The sequence below is a fragment of the Geotrypetes seraphini genome, chromosome 6, assembly GCF_902459505.1.
Source record: "Geotrypetes seraphini chromosome 6, aGeoSer1.1, whole genome shotgun sequence".
Taxonomy (NCBI): domain Eukaryota; kingdom Metazoa; phylum Chordata; class Amphibia; order Gymnophiona; family Dermophiidae; genus Geotrypetes; species Geotrypetes seraphini.
This window is the reverse complement of record NC_047089.1, coordinates 129,395,793-129,418,021: the sequence shown is the minus strand read 5'-3', so window position 1 is coordinate 129,418,021 and position 22,229 is coordinate 129,395,793. Positions and strand designations below refer to the sequence as shown.

General features: G+C 42.5%; 1 protein-coding gene across 4 annotated transcripts in view; it reads right to left on the bottom strand.

Moving 5' to 3' along the window:
* The window catches only part of DOCK9 (dedicator of cytokinesis 9), a 1,074,749-nt gene that overhangs the window by 853,270 nt on the left and 199,250 nt on the right, over window positions 1-22,229 (bottom strand). For all 4 annotated transcript variants that reach the window (XM_033947591.1, XM_033947593.1, XM_033947592.1 and 1 more), the window contains exon 2: window positions 9,976-10,092. In XM_033947591.1, the coding sequence (XP_033803482.1) occupies window positions 9,976-10,092 (117 nt within the window). The remainder of the gene's footprint in view (window positions 1-9,975; window positions 10,093-22,229) is intronic.

The following is a 22,229-nucleotide window of genomic DNA, read 5'->3' as shown; positions in this document are numbered from 1 at the left end:
CAGTACTCCAGGTAAGGGCGCACCATGGCCCGGTACAGTGGCATGATAACCTTCTCTAATCTGTTCGTGATCCCCTTCTTGATCATTCCTAGCATTCTGTTCACCCTTTTTGCCGACACAGCACATTGTGCAGATGGCTTCATGGACTTGTAGATCAGAACTCCTAAGTCTCTTTCCTGGGAGGTCTCTCCAAGTACTACCCCGGACATCCTACATTCGTGCATGAGATTTTTGTTCCCAACATGCATCACTTTGCACTTATTCACATTGAACCTCATCTGCCATGTCTACGCCCATTTCTCGAGCTTGATTATGTCATGTTGCAGATCTTCACAATCCCCCTGTGTCTTCACTACTCTGTATAACTTCGTATTGTCCGCAAATTTAATCACCTCACTCATTGTACCAATGTCCAGATCGTTTATAAAGATGTTGAAGAGCACAGGTCAAAGCACCGAGTCCTGCAGCACCCCGCTGTTGACGCTCTTCTAGTCTGAGAATTGTACATTTACCCCCACTCTCTGTTTCCTATGCTCCAGCCAGTTTTTAATCCACATGAGTATTTCACCCTCGATTCCATGGCATGCAATTTTCCGAAGTAGTTGTTCATGTGGAACTTTGTTGAACGCATTCTGAAAATCCAGTCATACAATGTCGACTGGGTCACCCTTGTCTATCTGCCTGTTTACTCCCTCGAAGAAGTGAAGCAAGTTCGTCAGGCAAGATCTGCCTTTACTGAAACCGTGCTGGCTAGTCCTCATCAGATCGTGTCTGTCCAGTGGCGTACCAAGGAGGGATGGGGGGGGGCGGTCCGCCCCGGGTGCACGCCCCAAGGGGGTGCACAGCCGGCCACCCTCCCTATTCTGCCACTGCTGCCTTTCCTTAATCAGCAGCAGCGGCAGTAAACAGGGGTGTCCGCAGGTGCTCACCGGCGTTGCTTAGCTTCTGGCCGGCTCCCCTGCTGCAAGCCGCGCGACCCGCAGCTCACTAAACCAATACCCCAAAAGAAGGAGCTAAAGCAAAAAGAAGATGAATGCTGATTGGCTTTGTTGATAAGAGATTAATGAGGGAGGGGAAGAGAGATGCAGCATGAACAGGTGTCACGCCTACCGCCCCTTTTCGGAGAAAAGAAGGAACCAGGGAATACAAGGGTGCGCGACAAAAGAGAATGGTAAGAGTAGGGGAAGGATACATGGCACGTGATGAGCTACTGAGTGTGCGAACAATTGGAATGGGAAGAGATCTGAATTAAAATTGAGTGCGATTGGAGGAGACAGGGGTCGCTCCGTCCTCTCCTTCCCTATGGACGTCTGAAAGAATGTAGGAAGCAACGGATGGTTTGTCTGGCTGAGTTTCCCTTGTGCTCTTGCAGATGCGACAACCGAAGTGCACTGATTTCAGAGCATGACTGTGCAGTATGCATTCCATATATGCATGCTCTCGCTTGTAAGAATACTCACATTGCATATTCTTATAAAAGGATTCTTATGTCGTTCATACGTGGGATATATTTTTATAAAAGAATACCTGTATCTAAGTTGGAGAAAAGGTGCCTTTCTAGAAAAGCAAAACAAGGGCCTATGCGAGAAGATTAGATACCCTAGATCAGGGGTGCCCAATAGGTCGATCGCAATTGACCAGTAGATCGCCAAGGAAAAGTGAGTCGATCACGAAGCCCATCCCGGGCTCCGTTACAGACTCACTTTGCCTTGGCGATCTACCGGGCCGATCAGCCTTCTTCCCCCCAAAGTCAATTCTGCCATTGGAGAGGAAGTTCGGGCCAGCCAATCGCTGGCCTGGCTGGGCCGGAATTTCCGACGGCAGAATTGACGTCGGGGAGAGGCCACCTGGATGGTCTTGGGACTCAAGGATCTACCATACGAAAAACGGCTTGACAAATTACAGCTATACTCGCTCGAGGAGCGCAGAGAGAGGGGGGACATGATGAGACGTTCAAGTATCTTACGGGCCGCATCGAGGCGGAGGAAGATATCTTCTTTTTCAAGGGTCCCACGACAACAAGAGGGCATCCGTTGAAAATCAGGGGCGGGAAACTACGAGGTGACACCAGGAAATTATTTTTCACTGAAAGAGTGGTTGATCGCTGGAATAGTCTTCCACTACAGGTGATTGAGGCCAGCAGCGTGCCTGATTTTAAGGCAAAATGGGATCGGCACATGGGATCTATTCACAGGGCAAAGGTAGGGGAGGGACATTAAGGTGGGCAGACTAGATGGGCCGTGGGCCCTTATCTGCCGTCTATTTCTATGTTTCTATGTTTCTAATGCTGGTCGGCCCGACGCAGGGAAGCAGGGAGAGCTTGGGGCGGTGGCGGCGGCTTTGGGGCCTGTTACCCGATGGTGGCAGCAGTGGCTTGGTGGAGGGCAGGGAGAAAGAAAGGGGGCAGGCAGGGAGACAGAAGGAAAGAAGGGAAACAGAAAAAAAGAAAGGGAGGCAGGGAGAAAGAAAGGGCATGGAGAGAGGAAGAAAAAGCTGGGGGAGGGAATGAGGTCTGGAGGAGAGGAAGCATACAGGCTGAAAGAAGGAAAGAAAGATTGGATGCACAGTCAGAAGAAAGTGCAAACAGACTCATGAAATCACCAGACAATAAAGGTAGGAAAAATGATTTTATTTTCAATTTAGTGATCAAAATGTGTCTGAATTTATATCTGCTGTCTATATTTTGCACTATGGCCCCCCTTTTACTAAACCACAATAGCGTTTTTTAGCGCAGGGAGCCTATGACCGTCGAGAGCAGCGCTGGGCATTCAGCGCAGTTCCCTGCACTAAAAACTGCTATTGTGGTTTAGTAAAAAAGGGAGGGGGTATATTTGTCTATTTTTGTATGGTTGTTACTGAGGTGACAGTGCATAGTCATCTGCCTTGACCTCTTTGAAAAAACCCCGGAATAGGAGTGATAATTAACATTTTCTCGCCGTACAGTGTGCTTTGTGTTTTTCTTTTATTTTGTTGTTGGTAGATCATTTTGACTTGGTCATTTTAAAAGTAGCTCACAAGCCCAAAAAGTGTGAGCACCCCTGCCCTAGACCTTCACTTCAACCTTCCACCCTGCCCAATAATTTTCAAGTCCCTAGTGACCATGTCAGAGAAAAGGCTTCCGACACAGCCGCGGATCGGTGTGGTGTAGACGCCCGCAGATTTCAGCAGGGGAACCGGCCAGACATGCTGAGCAGGGAAGGGGGGTGAAGGTAGAAATGCTGCACAGGCAAGGGGGGAGACATGCTGCTGCTGCTACAAAGGCAAGGGGGGGGAGAAATGCTGCTCCTGCACAGGGAAGGGGAGGAGAAATGCTGCTGCTGCACAGGGAAGGGGGGAGAAATGCTGCTGCTGCACAGGGAAAGGGGGGAGAAATGCTGCTGCTGCACAGGGAAGGGGGAGAAATGCTGCTGCTGCACAAGGAAGGGGGAGAGAAATGCTGCTGCTGCACAGGGAAGGAGGAGAGAAATGCTGCTGCTGCACAGGGAAGGAGGAGAGAAATGCTGCTGCTGCACAGGGAAGGGGCGCGGAAATGCTGCTGCTGCACAGGGAAGGGGGGAGAGAAATGCTACTGCTACAGCACCCAATTGGGGAGAGAGAAGGAAGGAGGGAGAAGGAAGACAAGGGAGAGGAGCCAGAGATGCCAAGTCCATGGGAGGGAGGGAAAGGAAAGGAGATACCAGACCATGGAGGGGGAGGAAGATATGCCATGGCATGAGGGTAGGGAAGGAGATAGAGATACCAGACCATGGTGTGGAGTGGGAAGGAAGGAAAGGAGAAGAGAAAGAGAGATGCCAAAGCATAGGGGAGGGGGTGGAGACATAAAAATGGAGAGGGGGTGAAGCTGAAATGAATTATGTGCAAAGGAGAGAAAGAACCCCAGATATACAGTTTATTGAAGGGACATAGAAAGAAATAAGATGCCATATGGAAGAGAGAGAGGGTGGGCAGTAGATGGAAGGGGCAGAGAGAATGTGGGTAGTAGATGGAAGGGGTAGAGAGAGAGGGCAGATGTTGCATGGAAGGGAAAGAGGACAAACACTGTATAGAAGGGAGAGAGCAAAGAGATGATGATTAAAGCAGAAATGACAAAAGGAAGAAAGATTTTTTTGTTGCTTTACTTAGAATCAAGTAGTATTGTAACTGTATTGATAAAAGTTTATAAATAGGAAATGGAAATAAGGCAATTTCTTGGACTAAACCCCTTTCCTCAGGACAGGATACCATAACAGCAGTATACTGTACTGTTCTGAAGAAAGATTTGGCCTCTGAAAGCTAATCGAAAAATGGATTAGTCCAATAAAATGGTATTTTCTTATTTCTCATTATTTGGGTTTTTTTTATTTGTTAATTTGTAAAGTAGTGATTGTTATGTATCAGTTTTTTCAAATTTACATCTACTGTCTTTATATTTTGCACAGTATTAAGGGATATACGTCACTGTTTTTGTGGTGTTGTGGTGTTGCATTGTATGCAGAGTCTGTTTTTTTGGCGGTTCAGTTTTTTTTTCTACATATTTCTATTTTTAGTTTGTGATTATTCCATATTGGGCGAGGGTGTATCTCTGTTCTGTGTGTATGAAAAGGACATAGTTTTCAGTTGGCATTGACTGCAGGATCAATTGACTGTGCGGGATCTGGCTTGTTTAGTTTTACAATGTATGTGTTGGTGTTCTAGTGCTCACTGCAGTGTTTAAGATGCTGCCTTTTCCTAGGTACACTCTTGTTGTGCGATATGTGGATTGTTACTAAAAATCATATTTTTCATATAGATGGGGGGTGTCAAAAAATGATGGGCCCCGAGTGTCACATATGCTAAGTACACCACTGTGTCCGTCAGTGATGCGGTCCATTATCAGCGCCTCTACCATCTTTCCTGGTACTGAGGTTAGACTCACCGGTCTGTAGTTTCCCGGATCTCCCCTTGAACCTTTTTTGAAGATCGGCGTAACATTCGTCACCTTCCAGTCTTCCGGAACCTTTCCCGATTTGTTCAACAGATTGGCTATTAGTTGAAGCAGTTCAGCTATAGACCCTTTTAGTTCCTTGATAACCCTCGGATGGATGCAATCCGGTCCTGGGGATTTATCGCTCTTAGGCCTATCAATCTGCTTGCATACCTCTTCTAGACCGACCATCAACCCTGTCAGTTTCCCATCTTCATTTCCAGTATATAGCCTGATGGGTTCCAGTATGCTGTGTATATCCTCTTCGGTAAATACAGACGCAAAAATTGTGTTCAGTTTGTCGGTGATTTCTTTCTCCTCCTTTAGCACTCCCTTTATTCCAGGGTCATCCAACAGGCCCACCGCTTCCCTCGCGGGTCGTTTCCCCTTAATATATCGAAAGAACGGCTTGAAGTCTTTCGCCTCCTTGGCTATTTTTTCCATGTAGTCTCTTTTGGCCCCTTTTACCGCCTCATGGTACCTGCATTGATGTTCTTTGTGCTTATTCCAGTTTTCATCTGTTTTAGACTTTTTCCATTCCTTAAACTAAGTTTTCTTGTCTCTGATCGCTTCCTTCACCTCTACAGTGAGCCATGCCGGTTCTTTGTTCTTTTTCCTCTTGGATCCTTTGTTGATACGCAGTATATATAGATTTTGTGCCTCGGAGACTGTGTCCTTAAAATGGGACCAAGCTTGCTCTAGTGTTTTTATGGTGCTTATCCTTTTCTTAATCTTCTTCCCCACCATGAGTCTCATCCCTTCGTAATTCCCTTTTCGGAAGTTCAGCGCCGTGGCCATCATTTTGGACCGATGTTTCTCATCGAAGCGGATCATATTGTGATCCCTGCTTCCCAGCATCCCTTCTACTTCTACATGTTGTGCCTGTCCTCGCAGTCTATTTAGAATTAAGTCCAGAATTGCATTTCCTCTCGTATTTTCCTTGATGTGTTGTACCAGGAAACAATCGCCTACAGTATCCAGGAACTTGGTCTCCCTAGCGCAGCCGGAGATGCCTAGGTTCCAGTCTATCCCCGGATAGTTGGTCACCCATGATAACTACGTTGCCTCCCTTGCAGTTGCGCTTAATCTCGTCTGTCATTTCCCCATCAATTTCTTTGGACTGCCCGGTAGTAGATGCCAATCTTCATTTCCAGTTCATCTGTTCCTGGAATTTTGATCCATAGAGACTCTAACTTATCAGTCAGTTGTGGTGTGTTCTCTCCAGTAGATTCTATTCCCTCTTTGACATATATGGCAATGCCTCCACCTTTTGAGCCACTCTGTCTCTGCGGTATAGTTTGTATCCTGGTCCCAGACGTTTTCCTCAGTCCACCATGTTTCTGTGATACCGATGATGTCAACATTATCTTTTTGTGCCATAGCTTCTAATTCACCCATCTTATTCCTTAGGCTCCTTGCATTCGTGTACATATACTTGAGTTTACGACCCATTCCTTTCTTGCATTTCCTACCCGTTTTAGTCCCTTTCAATCTGTCTTGCTTGTGATCCGGTGGGCCTTCCCCTATATCTTCCTGCACAGTATCCTCTGGTGAGTCTTCCCCTCTATCTTCCTGCACAGTATCCTCAGGGTATACCAGTTCCCGAACCATAGATTCTTTCTCTCGGTCGACTGTCGGCTTTCCCTTTCTTCCTAGTTTAAAAACTTCTCAACTTCTCTCTTGATGTTGCTTGCAAGTAGCCTTGTTCCATCTCTGCTGAGGTGGAGTCCGTCCTTCCTTTATAGCTTGCTCTTCCCCCAGAATGCTGTCCAGTTGCGCACGAAGAGGAATCCTTCTTCCTCACACCAGTGCTGCATTCACGCATTGACTGCTTGGAGCTCCATCTGCCTCTTCTCATCAGCCCTGGGTACCGGCAGGATCTCCGAGAATGCTATCCTCTGCGTTCTGATCTTCAGCTTCCTTCCTAGCATCCAAAACTGGTCCTTCAGTACTTCCCTGTTGTAGTTCCTGTTGCTCACGTTGTTCGTCCCCACATGGATCACCACTGCTGTATTTCTTCTTCCACACTGTCTATGATCCTGTCGATGCAGCTCACTATGTCTTCTACCTTGGCTCCAGGTAGGCAGTCACCAGTCGATCCAGTCTTCCTCCCGCTATGTGGCTGTCGACTTGTCTGATGATGGAGTCCCCCACAATGATTGCCGTCCTCTCTTATCTTCTCTTGATTCTCCAGCCGCAGGTCCGTGTCCCTAGTGTATGTCCATCTCTCCGGCCGCAGGTCCGTATCCTTTGTTCTCGCTGCTGTGTCATCCATTTCTTCGTGGTGGTTGTCTGTTGGGTGGTCCACACTCTCTGTAGGTGTCTTTCTGCAGTTCCACTGTTGCTGGTGATTTTCCATGGCCTCCCTGTATGCCTCCTCTATGAACTTCTCCAGCTCTCAGACTTCTTCCTCGATGGTGTCCTCGGTCTTGGTGTTCGCTGCATCCTCTGTCTCGATGTTCTCTGTGCCTCTATCTTCCTCCTCCATTGCTTGAAGTGCCTCCAGTTCCTGTATTCTGCCCTCCAGAAGTCTGACTTGTTTCTTCAGGCTCTCCTGTTCTCTGCATCGAGCACATACATAAGACCACCTCCCAGACACGGTGCAGAAAACTGAGTAGCTCAACATCCTGCTTCTGTCTGCTGCTTCCATTGCTGCCTGCTTGCCAGTCTGCTGTGGATGTCTTCTGTGCCTGCTGTCTGTTCTCTGCACCCACTGTGTCCTCTGTGTCTGCCTGGCAGTGTCCTCTGCACCTGCCTGGCAGTGTCCTCTGCACCTGCTGTGGTCTCCTTCTGCTCTCCTTTAGCATCCCTTCTCAGGGAGCTTCGGTGGTCGATGTTGGTGGTGGGCGGAGCTAACTCTCACCGATTCTCCCCTATAGTCTCCTGCCTCTTCTTCCCCTCGTGCGCTTTTGTTCTTGCTTTCTGCTCTTGCTTCCCTCTTACTCTTTCTCTCGCTCCTTTTGCTTCCTTTCTCTTGCTTGCCTTCTCAAGCTCCAAGTTGACTTTGCTGATTGGCCCCGCCCCTTTTATTATGAACTACCTTGAGCAGCAAATTTGAATAGGTATGCAGTATACAATAAATGTATAAGAAAGATGAACATTACTAATCTAACAGTAGTCTGTGTAAAGGCTTACTATTTCTCATATTATTCTCTTTTTCTGTTAAGTTGCACTTAAAGGTAGGGGAGCTTTCATACTTTTGGATACGTACATTTGGACAAAACAAGGGGTGGACAAGTTTTTCACTCACCAAAAACCATGAACAGAGCAGTGGGACAGCTCCATCACCATAATCACCAAAAGAGAATCTAATTTCTCAGATACCTCATCAATGCTAGTCTCACACTCACTCCCACCCTTCCAATCTCTTTCCATTTCTTTCTCTCCATTTGGTCTCCACCACCAGCAGCTCCTCTGAGCAGATGAAATCCCCGTCTAACCTGTGCTGACACCACTTTAACCACTATAGACAGATTGGTATATGTATGTTTATGTTCCTCATTTGCAGTGATTGAGGTAAAATGTGCGAGTTCCTGATTTTTTCCCCCAAAGTTTTCAGTAAATGTGCAGAAATGTATAATAACAAAGCAGTAACAATACATGCTTACCAGTTACACGCCCTAATACTGTTGGCACACACCTTGTATATCAGAGGTCTCAAAAACTGTAACAAAACAAGGTTTTTGCTAAAAATATGCTAGACAACTTGTGAATTTTTTAGATCACTAGTAACGAACAGAGCCTACTCCTGCAAAGTAAATAATGGTAGACAATTATATGATGAGCTTACAGTGAGAGGAAACCCAATTTGCAGGCTCCTGCAGTCTTTGGGAAACTGGCTCATCTTGCTTTCGATACTCTTTTGGTGTAATCTCTATGCTTGCCAGTGCCAACAGACTTAATGGACAAATTTGTTTTCCGATATCAAGTAGAAATGGCAAAATTTCAAAAGCAGCAAAAATGGCTGACCTCAAGATGGTGGCAAGGGACATCACAGACCTGCCCATTATAGCAATTATGATTCATCTGTTGACCGATTCAGTATCAAAAGCCTAAAGGGCAGTGGGGGGTATGGAAAGGATAATTAGTGTCCACCTAAAATTAGATCTCTTACTATGCTACTGCCTCAAAGTGACAAAGGGTATTTAATTAAATCTACATGGAGGTTAGTTAACATTATATCTTTGAAAAATACACATTTAAATGTTATATGCTTGTGACCATATATTTTCCTGATAATTGCATATTTAATAGTGTGAACTAAGGTACAACTCAACAACTATTTCCTTCTGGAAAAAGAATAAAGCCCATTATTGATTTTGAACAACAGATTTATTCTCTAATTCAGTGGTCTCAAACAAACCCTTTGCAGGGCCACATTTTGGATTTGTAGGTACTTGGAGGGCCTCAGAAAAAAATAATGTCTTATTAAAGAAATGACAATTTTGCATGAGGTAAAACTCTTTTTAGTTTATAAACCTTTCCTTTTGGCTAAGTCTTAATAATAATATTGTCATTTATAGCTAAAGAGACATATGATCAAGAAACTTTTATTTTGCTTTTGTGATTATGATAAACATACCAAGGTCTCAAAATAGTACCTGGTGGGCTGCATGTGGCCCCCAAGCCGTGAGTTTGAGACCACTGCTTTAATTTGAGCTTGGAATCTGAATTTTGATTTCTCAGAAAGAGTAGATTGCATTAATCCCAACTGATCTGTCCCCATATTCATGAAAGGGAATAGGAACTTGTATACCGCCTTTTTGTATTAGTGGCATTTCAAATGGTTCAAAAGATTAGACACACTGAGAACAAACATCTAGGAAATAGCTATTTTCAAAATAAAAAGATAAGGCATTTTTCTCATTTGAAAATGGTCAGTTTCTCTACTGGATTTTTGGATGGCCTTACTCAGATTTAGACGTCATATTGAAAATGCCCCTCCACGTTTATTACCTTTCTTCAGTTAGAAGAGCAAAATATTATCAATTTAAGGCAATTAATTCTGAACTATAAAAAAAAAAAAAATTTACCTGGAAGTCATCATAAGGGAACAGAAGCATCTCCCGTAATGCATCATTTAGAATTTGTGTCTTCCTCTGGACGATGACATTTTCATAGTCTATTGGCTCAATTAGCTTTGGCTTTGCCTAGATTTTTAAAAAAACAAAAAACAAAACCCAATAAGAATTAAGTTCTAGTTACACTTTGTTATACTGCATATTTTAACTTATCAAAATGCTTAAGAAAAAATATTCTTAATAGACTTGATCTGTACAGGCCCAATAGTCAGCATCACAGAAAAAAGTGTCAGCTTTTTTAATTTAACAATGAAAAACATTATCCATGCAATTTTTCCTCTCATTTTAGTAAAAAAATTTGAACAAAATATTTTGGGGATTACCTATTTTCCCAGGACAATGAGTAACTTTGCTTTAAAATGCTACTAAACTCAATAATTATTTCCCTTGATCAATCAGACAATCGGTTGACTTCATCAACAGCACCAGGGTAATAACAGCTCTCCCAAAACTCAGAACTAAAGTTTAAAGTCGAGTATGCATGATGCTTCCTGAATGCAGCTGTGTACTCAGTCTGAGGGCAGTGTAGTAGTACGAAATTTTCCCACATTTAGATACAATTAGAATTTTTAATGTCAGAAAATCAGCAATGAGCCCATTATGCTAAAGGATAGTGCTGTAAATATGCAAAACAAATGCAAGAGCCAATATTTTAAGTACCTTTGAATATAGATATTGTATTACATTTTAGCTTTTTTTCCAAACATTTCTCATAGCTCAGGACTGGAATAAATTTCTCAATGCAAGAACAGGTCATCTGAAGTGCAGACCTCATTGCCCAGCCCCACCCCAGAAGCATATACTTTATAGCCCAATGGGTCTCTGGGTCTTTCCCCGATCCTACAAAACCATGTCACTCATTTCTCAGTGAGTGGGTCCAGAAACACCTGATCCCCTCCCTCCCATCTTTGGGATTTGGAGGCAGGAGCAATGCTTACTAATGTTCAAGCACTATGATTTTACAAAAATTGAAGGAAGACTATGCTGCTGAATGCCTCCCCAGAAGCAGGTATTTTATCATCAGATGCTGTTGTCAAGGGGTGCCTGGACCAGAGGTGGCCTGACCACACAGCCTTGAACAGAGAAACTATTTCTTTTAACTCCTGACAATGGTGACCTAGATGGAAAACTAAGCACTGATCAATTTCAATATGATTAAGGGTAGGATTTTGAGGTTCAGATGTAGGATTTCTCAGTGCTGCATTAAGAGTAAGAATTATTAAAGTCTGTACAGAGGCAGAATATTTTGACTAGGAAGAAACCAGTTCTGTTAAGGCCAGTACATTAATGAACATTAAGCTGAACTGTTTCTGAAACTTGCAGGATTTTTGCTATTAAAGGAGATGGGAAGATAAATGTAGAGGAATGGCCAAGTCCAAATTATGGTTATTGGATCTGTCAGCGTTCTGTTTAAATACGGTCGCCATTTTGTTAACATTTTAAGAGCTTGGCAGTGGCGATCTAAAATCATGTAAGTAGTACTCTGACTCTGTTCTAGAGAAATAAGTTTAAACACTTTCATTTGAGTCTTGATTTGAATAAGAATCAAATGTAATGCAGTTTTCTTCTCTTTTTTTGATTTTGAAGATGATCATACAATTTTAAATCTATTGAAACTGGCATCAACAAGCTTCAGTGTTTCCCCTGAAGAAGCCCATTGGTGTGAAACGGATTTGGCCTCCGTCGAGTCTAAATGTTAAAGATAGCTTCTTGTTGTTTAATTTCAGCATGCCGGATTTCTAGTCTTGGGTTATTTTTGACAGTTGCCAGTGATGGTGCCATTTTTTTCATTTTCATTAATGTTGGAGAAATGAAAATAGAAATTTAAATTGAAATATTTATTCACTAAAAAACATTTACAATTTATAAAAATATTAAATTATAAAGTAAATTATTCAACAGAGGTTTTGATCAATGATGAGACCCTAACCCCAAAATGAATCCTTCTATTGATTGGATCCTAGGGGCATTTTGAGATATTTTTCCTCTGTTTAAACAAATTTTGTGTATTTTACATATGTGAAGTGTTCTATAGTGTTGATGCCAAGTCCAAATTATGGCCATATTTCCAACTTATGGCCACAATGTCTTATACTGGTTGATATGGGGATGGATGGACCAGTGAGGAATTTTTGTAGTTTTGATACTGGTATACAGGTCTACTTGAATACCACCCCATACCCAAAAATGTTTGGTAAAGTTTGATGGTCAAGACAGCACTACTGCAGTAGAAATACTTTGCCGAGTTTGTCTATTATGCAATTCTAATTGCCTTCGATATAAATGGCCTAGATCAATTTTTGCAGTGAAAGAAAAATGCAGTGTCCAATATTTACATCACATAAATGAAGTAAATCTGAAACTGTTTGTTGACGAGCTTGATTGTATTAAAATTGATCCTTAAGCAGAAGAAAACAGTTCTGGGCTAAATGGAAAGTCTATGTGCAAACACTGGTACCTGGGATATATAGTAAGATTCTAAGTGACCTAGATATATGTTATCCTTTCTTATTGCATCTTTATATGGAGAACTTGAGGTATGGGCTGAATGGCAGGGAAGGGGCATGGGATATTTGATTGTAGGAGGTTGTACAAGTCCATACTTTCCATAGTACAGGAATTTTCAGTTTAGGAGTAATAAGGGAGGTGAGGGAAAGGGGTGTAGGATTATTAGGTTAAGGGATTAAATCAGTACGAGACCTATCACTTTGTCAACCTCACAGTTTTGTCTATCCCTTTGTGTGTGGGCTGGAGATGGTGTGGCAGTATATATACACTGTATCACAGACAGTGTTTTCTTATACGAAATTAAATTTTGGGAGTTGGCAAACTACAAGCATCATTTTGATTCAAAGTGAATAACAAAATTTAAATAAAACATTAAGATATTACTTCTGAAACAGATAGACCTTCACTTTTTTTTTTCTCAAAAAGATAGATAGGTGGGCATAGTTCTAAGTTTAATAAGCAAAGAGCACAAAATATGTATGAACTGCTTCATATGAAAAATATATCTGCAAAGATTTTTTATGTTTAACCCCAGAGAATGACAAAATATAGAGAATATCTCCAGCTCAAGAATTAGGAATAAACTAATCAAATATGCTGGACCTATACCTTCAGACATTTTATAAACTCAAGCTACGTAGCTTAGAAAAAAGTTTGATCATTCTACTCCCTATCTGTGTAGCCTGCACTTGCTACCCATGAATGCTTGTATTTCTTTTAAGTTTATGTGATGGCAGGGCAGATTGATGGCGGGGCGGGGAGAGATTTAAGGGGTTTTTAGATGTGATGCGTTTTTCTGTTAAGTGAATTAAGAAAATTATTTGAACTGTATCTGTTACAGTGAATACTATTCTATATTTGTATTCAATAAAAATTGTTAAAGTAAAATTGATTGATCCTGAAGATGTGCAATTATTTAGGTTGAGTACTGTAAAATACTTCTATAAGCTCCAAGTTCATGTGGAACATTAACTTTATTTTTTAAATTTAACTTTGCTGTTACACAAAGTTTGAATTAATGAACAAAAGGAACATCCATAGTAATAAGGAAAAAAAACAAACCACAGTTACAACCAACATATATATGATTGTTATAACAGAATGACCTAGTAACAAAATACCTTCTTTTAAATGGTTATAAAATACTACATCTGTGCAGAAAGAAAAAAAGAAGAGGGGTAGCAATCATCTATAAGAACTCTTTTGAAGTCACTATAACACATGATTACCTCTCAGAATCACTGGAGATCATAGCATGAGAAATAAGACCCCTCCCTAAAAGACAAACTAATCTGTGCCACTTGCTCAGGAGAATTGAACATACACTTAGACAAAACAGAAGACAAAGACACCTTAGAGCAGTGTTCTTCAACCTTTTTACACCTATGGACCGACAGAAATAAAATAATTATTTTGTGGACCGGAATCTGAAAAGCACTGGGCTAAGTCATGGACTAAGTCATGGGCCAGATTCTGCCCATCTCTGCCCAATCTCCAAGCCAGACCCCGCCCCCATAATAGTACTAATTGTAACTATTTTTTCCATTCATTTTTCATATATAAAGTACACACACAATATAATCTTATATTAACAACACAAAATAGTTAACCACAAAATTAAACTACGCAAAGCACACTGTATGCTTCTCAACATTCATTCCTACCAGAACACAGATAACCCCCTATGCAAATACAGGATCACAAACTAAAAGTACTAATATATACACAAACAAACCCTAAGATGCAAGACTGCATGCAGTACAACCCCAGAGAAATAGAAACAAATGCATTTCTTCATAAACAGTGCAAAATAGACAGCAGATGAGAAACAAAATTGACACAATTCAATCACTACATTCAAAATAAAATCATTCCCTCTACCTCTGTTATCTCCCTCCCTCCATGTTTGTTTTATTTTTACTAGATTTCTCTTTCCGTTTACAGGGAAAGGGAGACAATTTTAGCAAAAGCTCTATCAGACACACTGAATCAGACAATACTTCCTTTTGTGAATGAAAATTATGTAACAATGTGATTAAAACTTAAATTAATGATTGTGATATATGATTTATCCACCATGTAAAAAAATCAGCAGGTTAGAAAATAAGAGTAGTGGAAAGATAACCTAGGATACTATTTAAGCAGTAAGGCCTCAAAGAGCAGGGGCCTTTTTTCATTATACACATGCTGTGCCTTACCTTCTGGTTTGCTCCCGCCTGGCCATTTTATACCACCTCCGGTGTTATCTTCGGGCCCGCTCCCCTCTTACTTACTGCCGCAGTGCACAAAGCCACGGGCAGTGGCTCCTCGCTCATCTCTAAGCTTTCCCTCTGATGTTGTGAGAAGGCTTCCAGTACAGGTGCAGGATGCACATAGGAGCCGTTGCTCGTGGCTTTGTGAACTGTGGCAGCAATGAAGAGGGAAGCCAGCCCGAAGATAACACCGCATTGATCGCACCGCAGACCGACGGATGAAGAACATTGTCTCGGGCCTGATGCATGTGCCGGCCCTGTGGACCGGCAGGAAATTTCTACGGACCAATGGTTAAAGAACACTGCCTTAGAGCAGGGGTGCCCACACTTTTTTGGCTTGCGAGCTACTTTTAAAATGACCAAATCAAAATGATCTACCAACAATAAAATTTAAAAAAAACACAAAGCATACTGGAGAAAATATTAATTATCATTTGTATTCGGGGGGTTTTCAGAGGTCAAGGCAGATGACTTTAAAATATGCAATGTCACCTCAGTAACAACTATACAAAATTAGACAAATATACCCCATCCCCTTTTACTAAACTGCAATAAAGGTTTTTAGCTCAGGGAGCTGCGCTAAATGCCCCTCGCAACTCCCGACGCTCATAGAGTCCCTGCGCTAAAAAACACTATCACAGTTTAGTAAAAGGGGGGGCCAGAGTCAGTGGCGTACCTAGCATATGTGACACCCGGGGCCCATCATTTTTTGACACCCCCCCCCAATCTATATGGAAAATGATTTTTAATAACAATCCACATAACGCACAACAAGAGTGTACCTAGGAAAAGGCAGCATCTTAAACACTACAGTGAGCATTAGAACACCAACACATACATTGTAAAACTAAACAAGCCAGATCCCGCATAGTCAATTGATCCTGTAGTCAATGCCAACTGAAAACTATGTCCTTTTCATACACACAGAACAGAGATACACCCTCGCCCAATATGGAATAATCACAAACTAAAAATAGAAATATGTAGACAAAAGTTAAATTGAACCGCCAAGAAACCAGACTCTGCATACAATGCAACACCACAACACCACAAAAACATTGACGCATATCCCTTAATACTGTGCAAAATATAAAGACAGTAGATGTAAATTTGAAAAAACTGATACATAAAAATCAGTACTTTACAAATTAACAAATTAAAAAAAACAAATACTGAGAAATAAGAAAATACCATTTTATTGGACTAATCCATTTTTCAATTAGCTTTCAGAGGCCAAATCTTTCTTCAGAACAGTACAGTATACTGCTGTTATGGTATCCTGTCCTGACCTGAGGAAAGGGGTTTAGTCAAAAAAATTACCTTATTTCCATTTCGTATTTATAAACTTTTATCAATACAGTTACAATACTACTTGATTCTAAGTAAAGCAACAACAAAAAAAATATTTCTATCTTTTGTTGTTTCTGCTTTAATCATCTTCTCTTTGGTCTCTTCTTTCTATGCAGCATTTGTCCTCTCTCCCTTCCATGCAACATCTGCCCTCTCTTTGCCCCTTCCACCCAGCTTCTGCCCTCTCTCTCTACCCCTTCCATCTACTGCCCAAACTCTCTCTGCCCCTTCCATCTACTGTCCACCCTCTCTCTCTTCCATATGGTATCTTCCCTCTTTCTATGTCACTTCAATAAACTGTATATCCTGTGTCCCTTCTCTCCTTTGCATATGATTCATTTCAGCTTCACCCCCTCTCCATTTTTCTGTCTCCACCCCCTTCCCTATGCTTTGGCATCTCTCTCTTTCTCTTCTCCTTTCCTTCCTTCCTTCCTACCCCACACCATGGTCTGGTATCTCTATCTCCTTCCCTTTCCTCCCCCCATGCCATGGGATCTCTTCCTCCCACTCCATGGTCTGGTATCTCCTTTCCTTTTTTCCTTTCCCTCCCTCCCATAGACTTGGCACCTCTGGTTCCTCTCCGTTGTCTTCCTCCTCCCTCCTTCCCTCTCTCTTCCCAATTGGTAGCTGCAGCAGCAGCATTTCTCTCTCCCCCCTTTGTCTGTGCAACATTTCTACCCCCCTTGCCTGTGCATTTCTCCCCCCTTGCCTGTGCAGATCGTGTGAGGAGCCGATGCTCGCGGCTTTAAACAGGGGAGAAGGCCAGAAGCTGAACCCGTGAAAGCAGCAGTGGCAGAATAGGGCTGTGTACCCCATTGGGGCGTGTACCCGGGGCGAACCACCCCCCACTTGGTACGCCACTGGCCATAGTGCAAAATATAGACAGCAGATATAAATTCTCAAAATAGACATTTTGATTACTACATTGAAAATAAAATCATTTTTCCTACCTTTTTGTCTGGTGATTTCATGAGAGTCTGGTTGCACTTCCTTCTTCTATAAATCCAATATTTCTTTCTTTCTGCCCCCTCCCCTTTTCTTTCTGACTCTCTTTCTTTCTCTCTCCCCCTGCCCCCCCTTTATTTCTGTCTTTCTCTCTCCCCCTGCCTGCCTTTCTTTCTCTCTCCCCATGCCCCCCCAAGCCATCGCGCCAATTTCTCCACTTTCCCGATTCTTTCTCTCTCCCTGCCCTCCAAGTCACCACGCCAATTTCTCCCTGCTTTCCTGAGCCAAGCCTGGCATGTCCAAGCGCCGGACCTACAAGCCCTCACCTCAGACGTCAATTCTAACATAAGAAGAGAGGAAGTTCCAGGCCAGCCAGGCAGTGATTGGCTGGCCCAGAACTTCCTCTCTTCTTATGTTAGATCTCCCTTTTGGCGATTTCCCATTTATCTAGCCCAAGATGTTGAATTTAAGACATATTTAATGACCCAGTGGGAAGAGTTTCTGACTCATAATGCTCAACATCTGGGAAACAACTAAAATGGTGCTCAGGGACATTATCTTGTATACTTGTGCCCATACTAGACGTCTTCATAAGGGCATTATTAACCTGAAGTGGGCCCTGCACACTGCTAAACGGGTCTATCTAACCCTTCGATTTCGACTAGGGAGTAATATTTGACTGTGCAGGAGGCATTTAATTCCTTACTTCATTCCCGTTCTCAGAAGTGGGCGGCATATCATAAACACCGTTTTCAACGATTTTGTAATAAACCAGGCTGCCTCTTGGCTCGTTTGGTGAATGGTAAGGAGGGATGGCAACCGATTTTAATGCTTCGTACTCGTGGTGGTAGTGGGGGGGGGAGGGGTTCTCACACCTCTGAGGCAGCGAGTCAGTTGCACGATTTCTTTGCAAAGCTTTATGATTCTCCCCCTGTTGTTCAGTCCAACCTTATTGTGGATTATCTTAGGGAGTCGGGGTTTCCTTGCCTTTCTGAAGAAATGGTGACTGGCTTAATCGTCCTTTTCACGCCATAGAATTAAAGACGGCGAATTAAGGCTTTGAAAACCAGAAAGGCTCCAGGTCCTGATGGGTTTTCTGGTGAATTTTACCAGTTGTTATCGCCTCACCTTTGTGGCCCTTTGTTATCTTACTATAATGAATGCAATGTCCACTGTTCTTTTCCCCGTTTTGCCAATGAGGCCCTCATTACCCTGTTATTAAAACCAGGTAAAGTAGCTGATGACCCTGGCTCCTATCGCCCTCTCTCTTTGATCAATGCTGATCTTAAGCTTTTTTCACGTATGCTAGCGGATTGTTTTACCCCTCACCTCCCTGCCTTGATTCACAAGGATCAGGTGGGCTTCGTTCATGGTCGCCAATCTGTCTGTAATGTGCAGCAGGTTCTTTTTGCGGATTCTTTCACTGCCAACATCATCATATTCCAGCTCTTTTTGTGAGCTTAGATGTCTCCAAGGCCTTTGATAGTGTTCATTAGTCTTTTTTATTTCATACCCTACAATATATAGGCCTTGGGGGTCTTTATTTGAACGCCATCCACTCCCTGTATTCTAACCCGCAGGCATCTCTGCTGGTAAATGGGACATGCACTGACTCTTTCCCCATATTAAGGGACACTAGAAAGGGCTGTCCTCTTTCCCTTTACTGTTTCTTCTTTCTTTGGAAACCTTGCTTTGTACCTTGCATCTCTTTGATGAAGTCAATGGTCTGCAAGTGGAAGGGGTGGAAGTTAAAACCTTAGCATTTGCAGATGACATGTTTTTGATTCTCACCCGTCCAGATGTCTCTTTACCAACGGCGCTGGATCTTCTCTCAGACTATGGCTTTTACTCTGGCCTCTCTTTAAATTTGGATAAGTCTGTTGCCATGCCCTTGTTTCCTGAGATCCGTACCACTTGGAGAGGGTCTTTTCCTTTTCAGTGGGCCGATTGTTACCTGAAATATCTGGGAGTTCTTATACCTAGTGACCTTTCTAAACTGTATTTTCTTAACATTGATCCTTTGTTTCAGACCCTGACTAATAAGTTACAATTGTGCCAAGGGCTTCCGCTTTCTCTTATGTGCAGGGTTAGCTTGTATAACATGATTATCGTCCCATGCTGGTTGTATGTTTTCCAAGTTCTCCTTCTTTACCTGACCCACAAGGATGAATACAGACTGATCCGTCTGGTTCAGGGTTTTCTCTGGGCAGTTAAGAGAGCTAGGCTTTCTTATTGGATTGCAGCTACTCCGTGGTACAAGGGAGGATTGGGGCTGCTGAACATTCAATTTTTGACTATTGGTTGTGGCATGCGCCATATTAATGATTTCTTTCGGGGCACTTCTACTTTTTACTAACATTTTATTGAGCTTTCTTGTTTTTGTACCTTTCATTTCAGTGCCTATTTTCATTCTCCATCTTCTTCTTTGTCCGGGCTTCTCCATCACCGAGTCCTTCATCACTCTCTACAAAGGGTTTGGCATGGGTCTGTAAGTTTCATGCTGTCAGTAGTACTATCTCTCCCTTTCTACCTTTATGTTTCAATAGAGACTTCCCTCCAGGAATGGATAGTGCTGCGTTTGCCTAGATGGGAAGCTAGGGGAATTCAATACTTGTTTCATTTGGTTGAAGAGGATGGGAGAATTAAGACCTTTGCACATCTCTAACAGGAATTTTATATTTCTCCCACTGATGGGTTTGTCTTTATGCAGATTCGTCATTATATTGCTTCTTTGCAGCCTCATCATCTTACTACTTCAAACCAAGAACTATTATCCACAGCCTATACCATTGGTTCACAGCTCCCTGTTCCTCTTAAATTTCATCACATACATTTGAAAGATGAGTCCCCCCTGTTTGATCATTCTAGATTACATGACGCTTGGTCTCGGGATCTGCAGCAGGACTTGCCTGAGGAGGTGGTATTGCTCGCTATTAAGAACTACCCACCTTTTGCAAGTACATCACCTTTTGGGAACAGCATTACAAATTGTTTTTGAGATTATATATTTCTTCTAAGAGGGCTTATCTTTCTCGGTTTTGAGCCTCTGCAGAGTGCCTACATTGTAGGGACCCTGAAGCCAGCTTGGGTCATATGGTCTGGACTTGTCCTTATATCCAGGCCTTTTGGGATTCCATCTTTAATTTTGTGGAACGTATTTGGAACATTACTATTAGACGCTCTCCTCTGTTTTTGTGTGATGCTTCCCCGCATTATCATCCTCGTCAACAGTGAGCACCTGCCTTCCTTAGGTGGACAGTGCTGATTGCCTTGAAGTGCATTTTGCTTAAATGGCTGGAGGTGGATGCTCCAGCCTTCTCTCTCTGGAGGTGTCGCTTGATTACACTCTTGAGTGGGAGCGGAGAAACATTGTAGACTTTTCCTCATTGCCTGGGAGGTCCTTTCAATGTATATGGGAGCCCTTTTGGAACACCATGACTCCCTTGGCTAGGAGTCGACTCTTGAATTGTTGATCAGATGTCTTGTTTTCAACTTTTGTATTTCCTTTTTGTACAATTCTGACATTGTTGACTGGAAGGGGGATTGGGGTGGGCGTGGGAGAAGGATGGGTATGGCGGGGTTGATAGTTTTGGGGATTCTTTGCATTTTCTTTTTTTTTTTTCTCTTTAATTCTTTATTTATTTTGAATATATTATCAAGAATAAACTTCTTGTACAGAATATGATTAAGTCAACATAACATAAAACAAATGAAGTAACATTTATATAACAAAATTACTATTTACTCAATCAAAATTAAAGTCCCAAAATTTGAGATCCAAGATGTTCCTGAGTGAGAAACTATTTAAAGGAAAAAGAGAAATTCAAATTACAAATTAGGCGGTCAGATGAGAATGGACCAAGAGTAAATTTATGCATTGAGATTTTCTTGATCCCCTTCAAGGCCCCTCCTGGAGAGAAATCCTGTCAGCTGCGAAGGTTCAAAGAAAATATAATTGCAAGATTTATACTTTACAATGCATTTACAAGGATATCGTAAAAGAAATGATGCTCCCATTGCCGCAACCCCAGGCTTAAGAAGCAAAAATTCCTTCCTTCGTTTCTGGGATTCCCTTGTCACATCCGGAAATATTTGAACTTTACATCCAAGAAATTCTTTATGTCTGTTCTTAAAATAAAGCTGTAGTATCCAATTTTTATCTGGTGATAAAACCACCGTAGCCAATAGGGTAGCTGGAATAGCTACCTCCCTCATTGAAGATTCCAATAATAATGTTATGTCCATTTGTTCACCCTGACCTTGTTGTTCTGGTAGACGCTGTTCTTCCGAATTTTTTGATGTTGGCAAATAATATATTTTGGAAAAGGGAGGAAAGGCATCATTAGGAACATTAAGAACTTCACAAAAGTACTTTTTCAAAACTTCTTTTGCTGATAAAGAAGGAATCTTTGGGAAGTTCAAAAATCTAAGATTATTCAACCGGATATTATTTTCCATCATTTCCACCTTTCTCCTAAGATTGATATTGTCTTTAATCAGTGTCGTTTGAACTTGATTTACTTCACTTATCTTTTTATCTATTTTTTCCACATTAGTTTTCATCAATGTATTTTCCTGTTTAAGTCCATTTATTTCATTTCTTTGTTCTAGGAATTTATCTTCTAGTGCTTTAATTTGTGGTGACAATGTTTGTCCCAGAGTAATTACCAAGTCCCAAATAGAGTCTAGGGTAACATTCATGGGTTTAGGAACAGAGAATATACTTGCTTGCATTGTCCCAGCTTCCACAGCAATGACAGTCTTCTCCCTCTGGGAGCCTTGTTCTATTTCATGTTCCCTCGTTGTTCTCACCGCAGTCTCCTCTTCCTCCGGTGCTACGCCCATTTCAGCCTCCCGGGAGACGAAGTCTGCCTCCTCGGACTGACTACTCTCCCGTGGAGAGCTAGCACGCTGCGGCTGAGGGGGCGGGGTTCTGGCGTCGGGGCTCAGAGTGGACTCTAGCCCAGGGAAGCTTGCCGCGACCTCACTCCTTCCCGGCGATTCCAGCGGGCGACTCCCCGATGCAGCTGCTGCCTCTTGGTTTAGATGCCGCAAGAAATCCTCCATGGACATCTGAAGAGGAGTCTCCGGGCGCCTCGAGGCTCCAGAAGCACCTTTCCCTCTCCTTTTCGGCATCGATAAAGCTGTGAG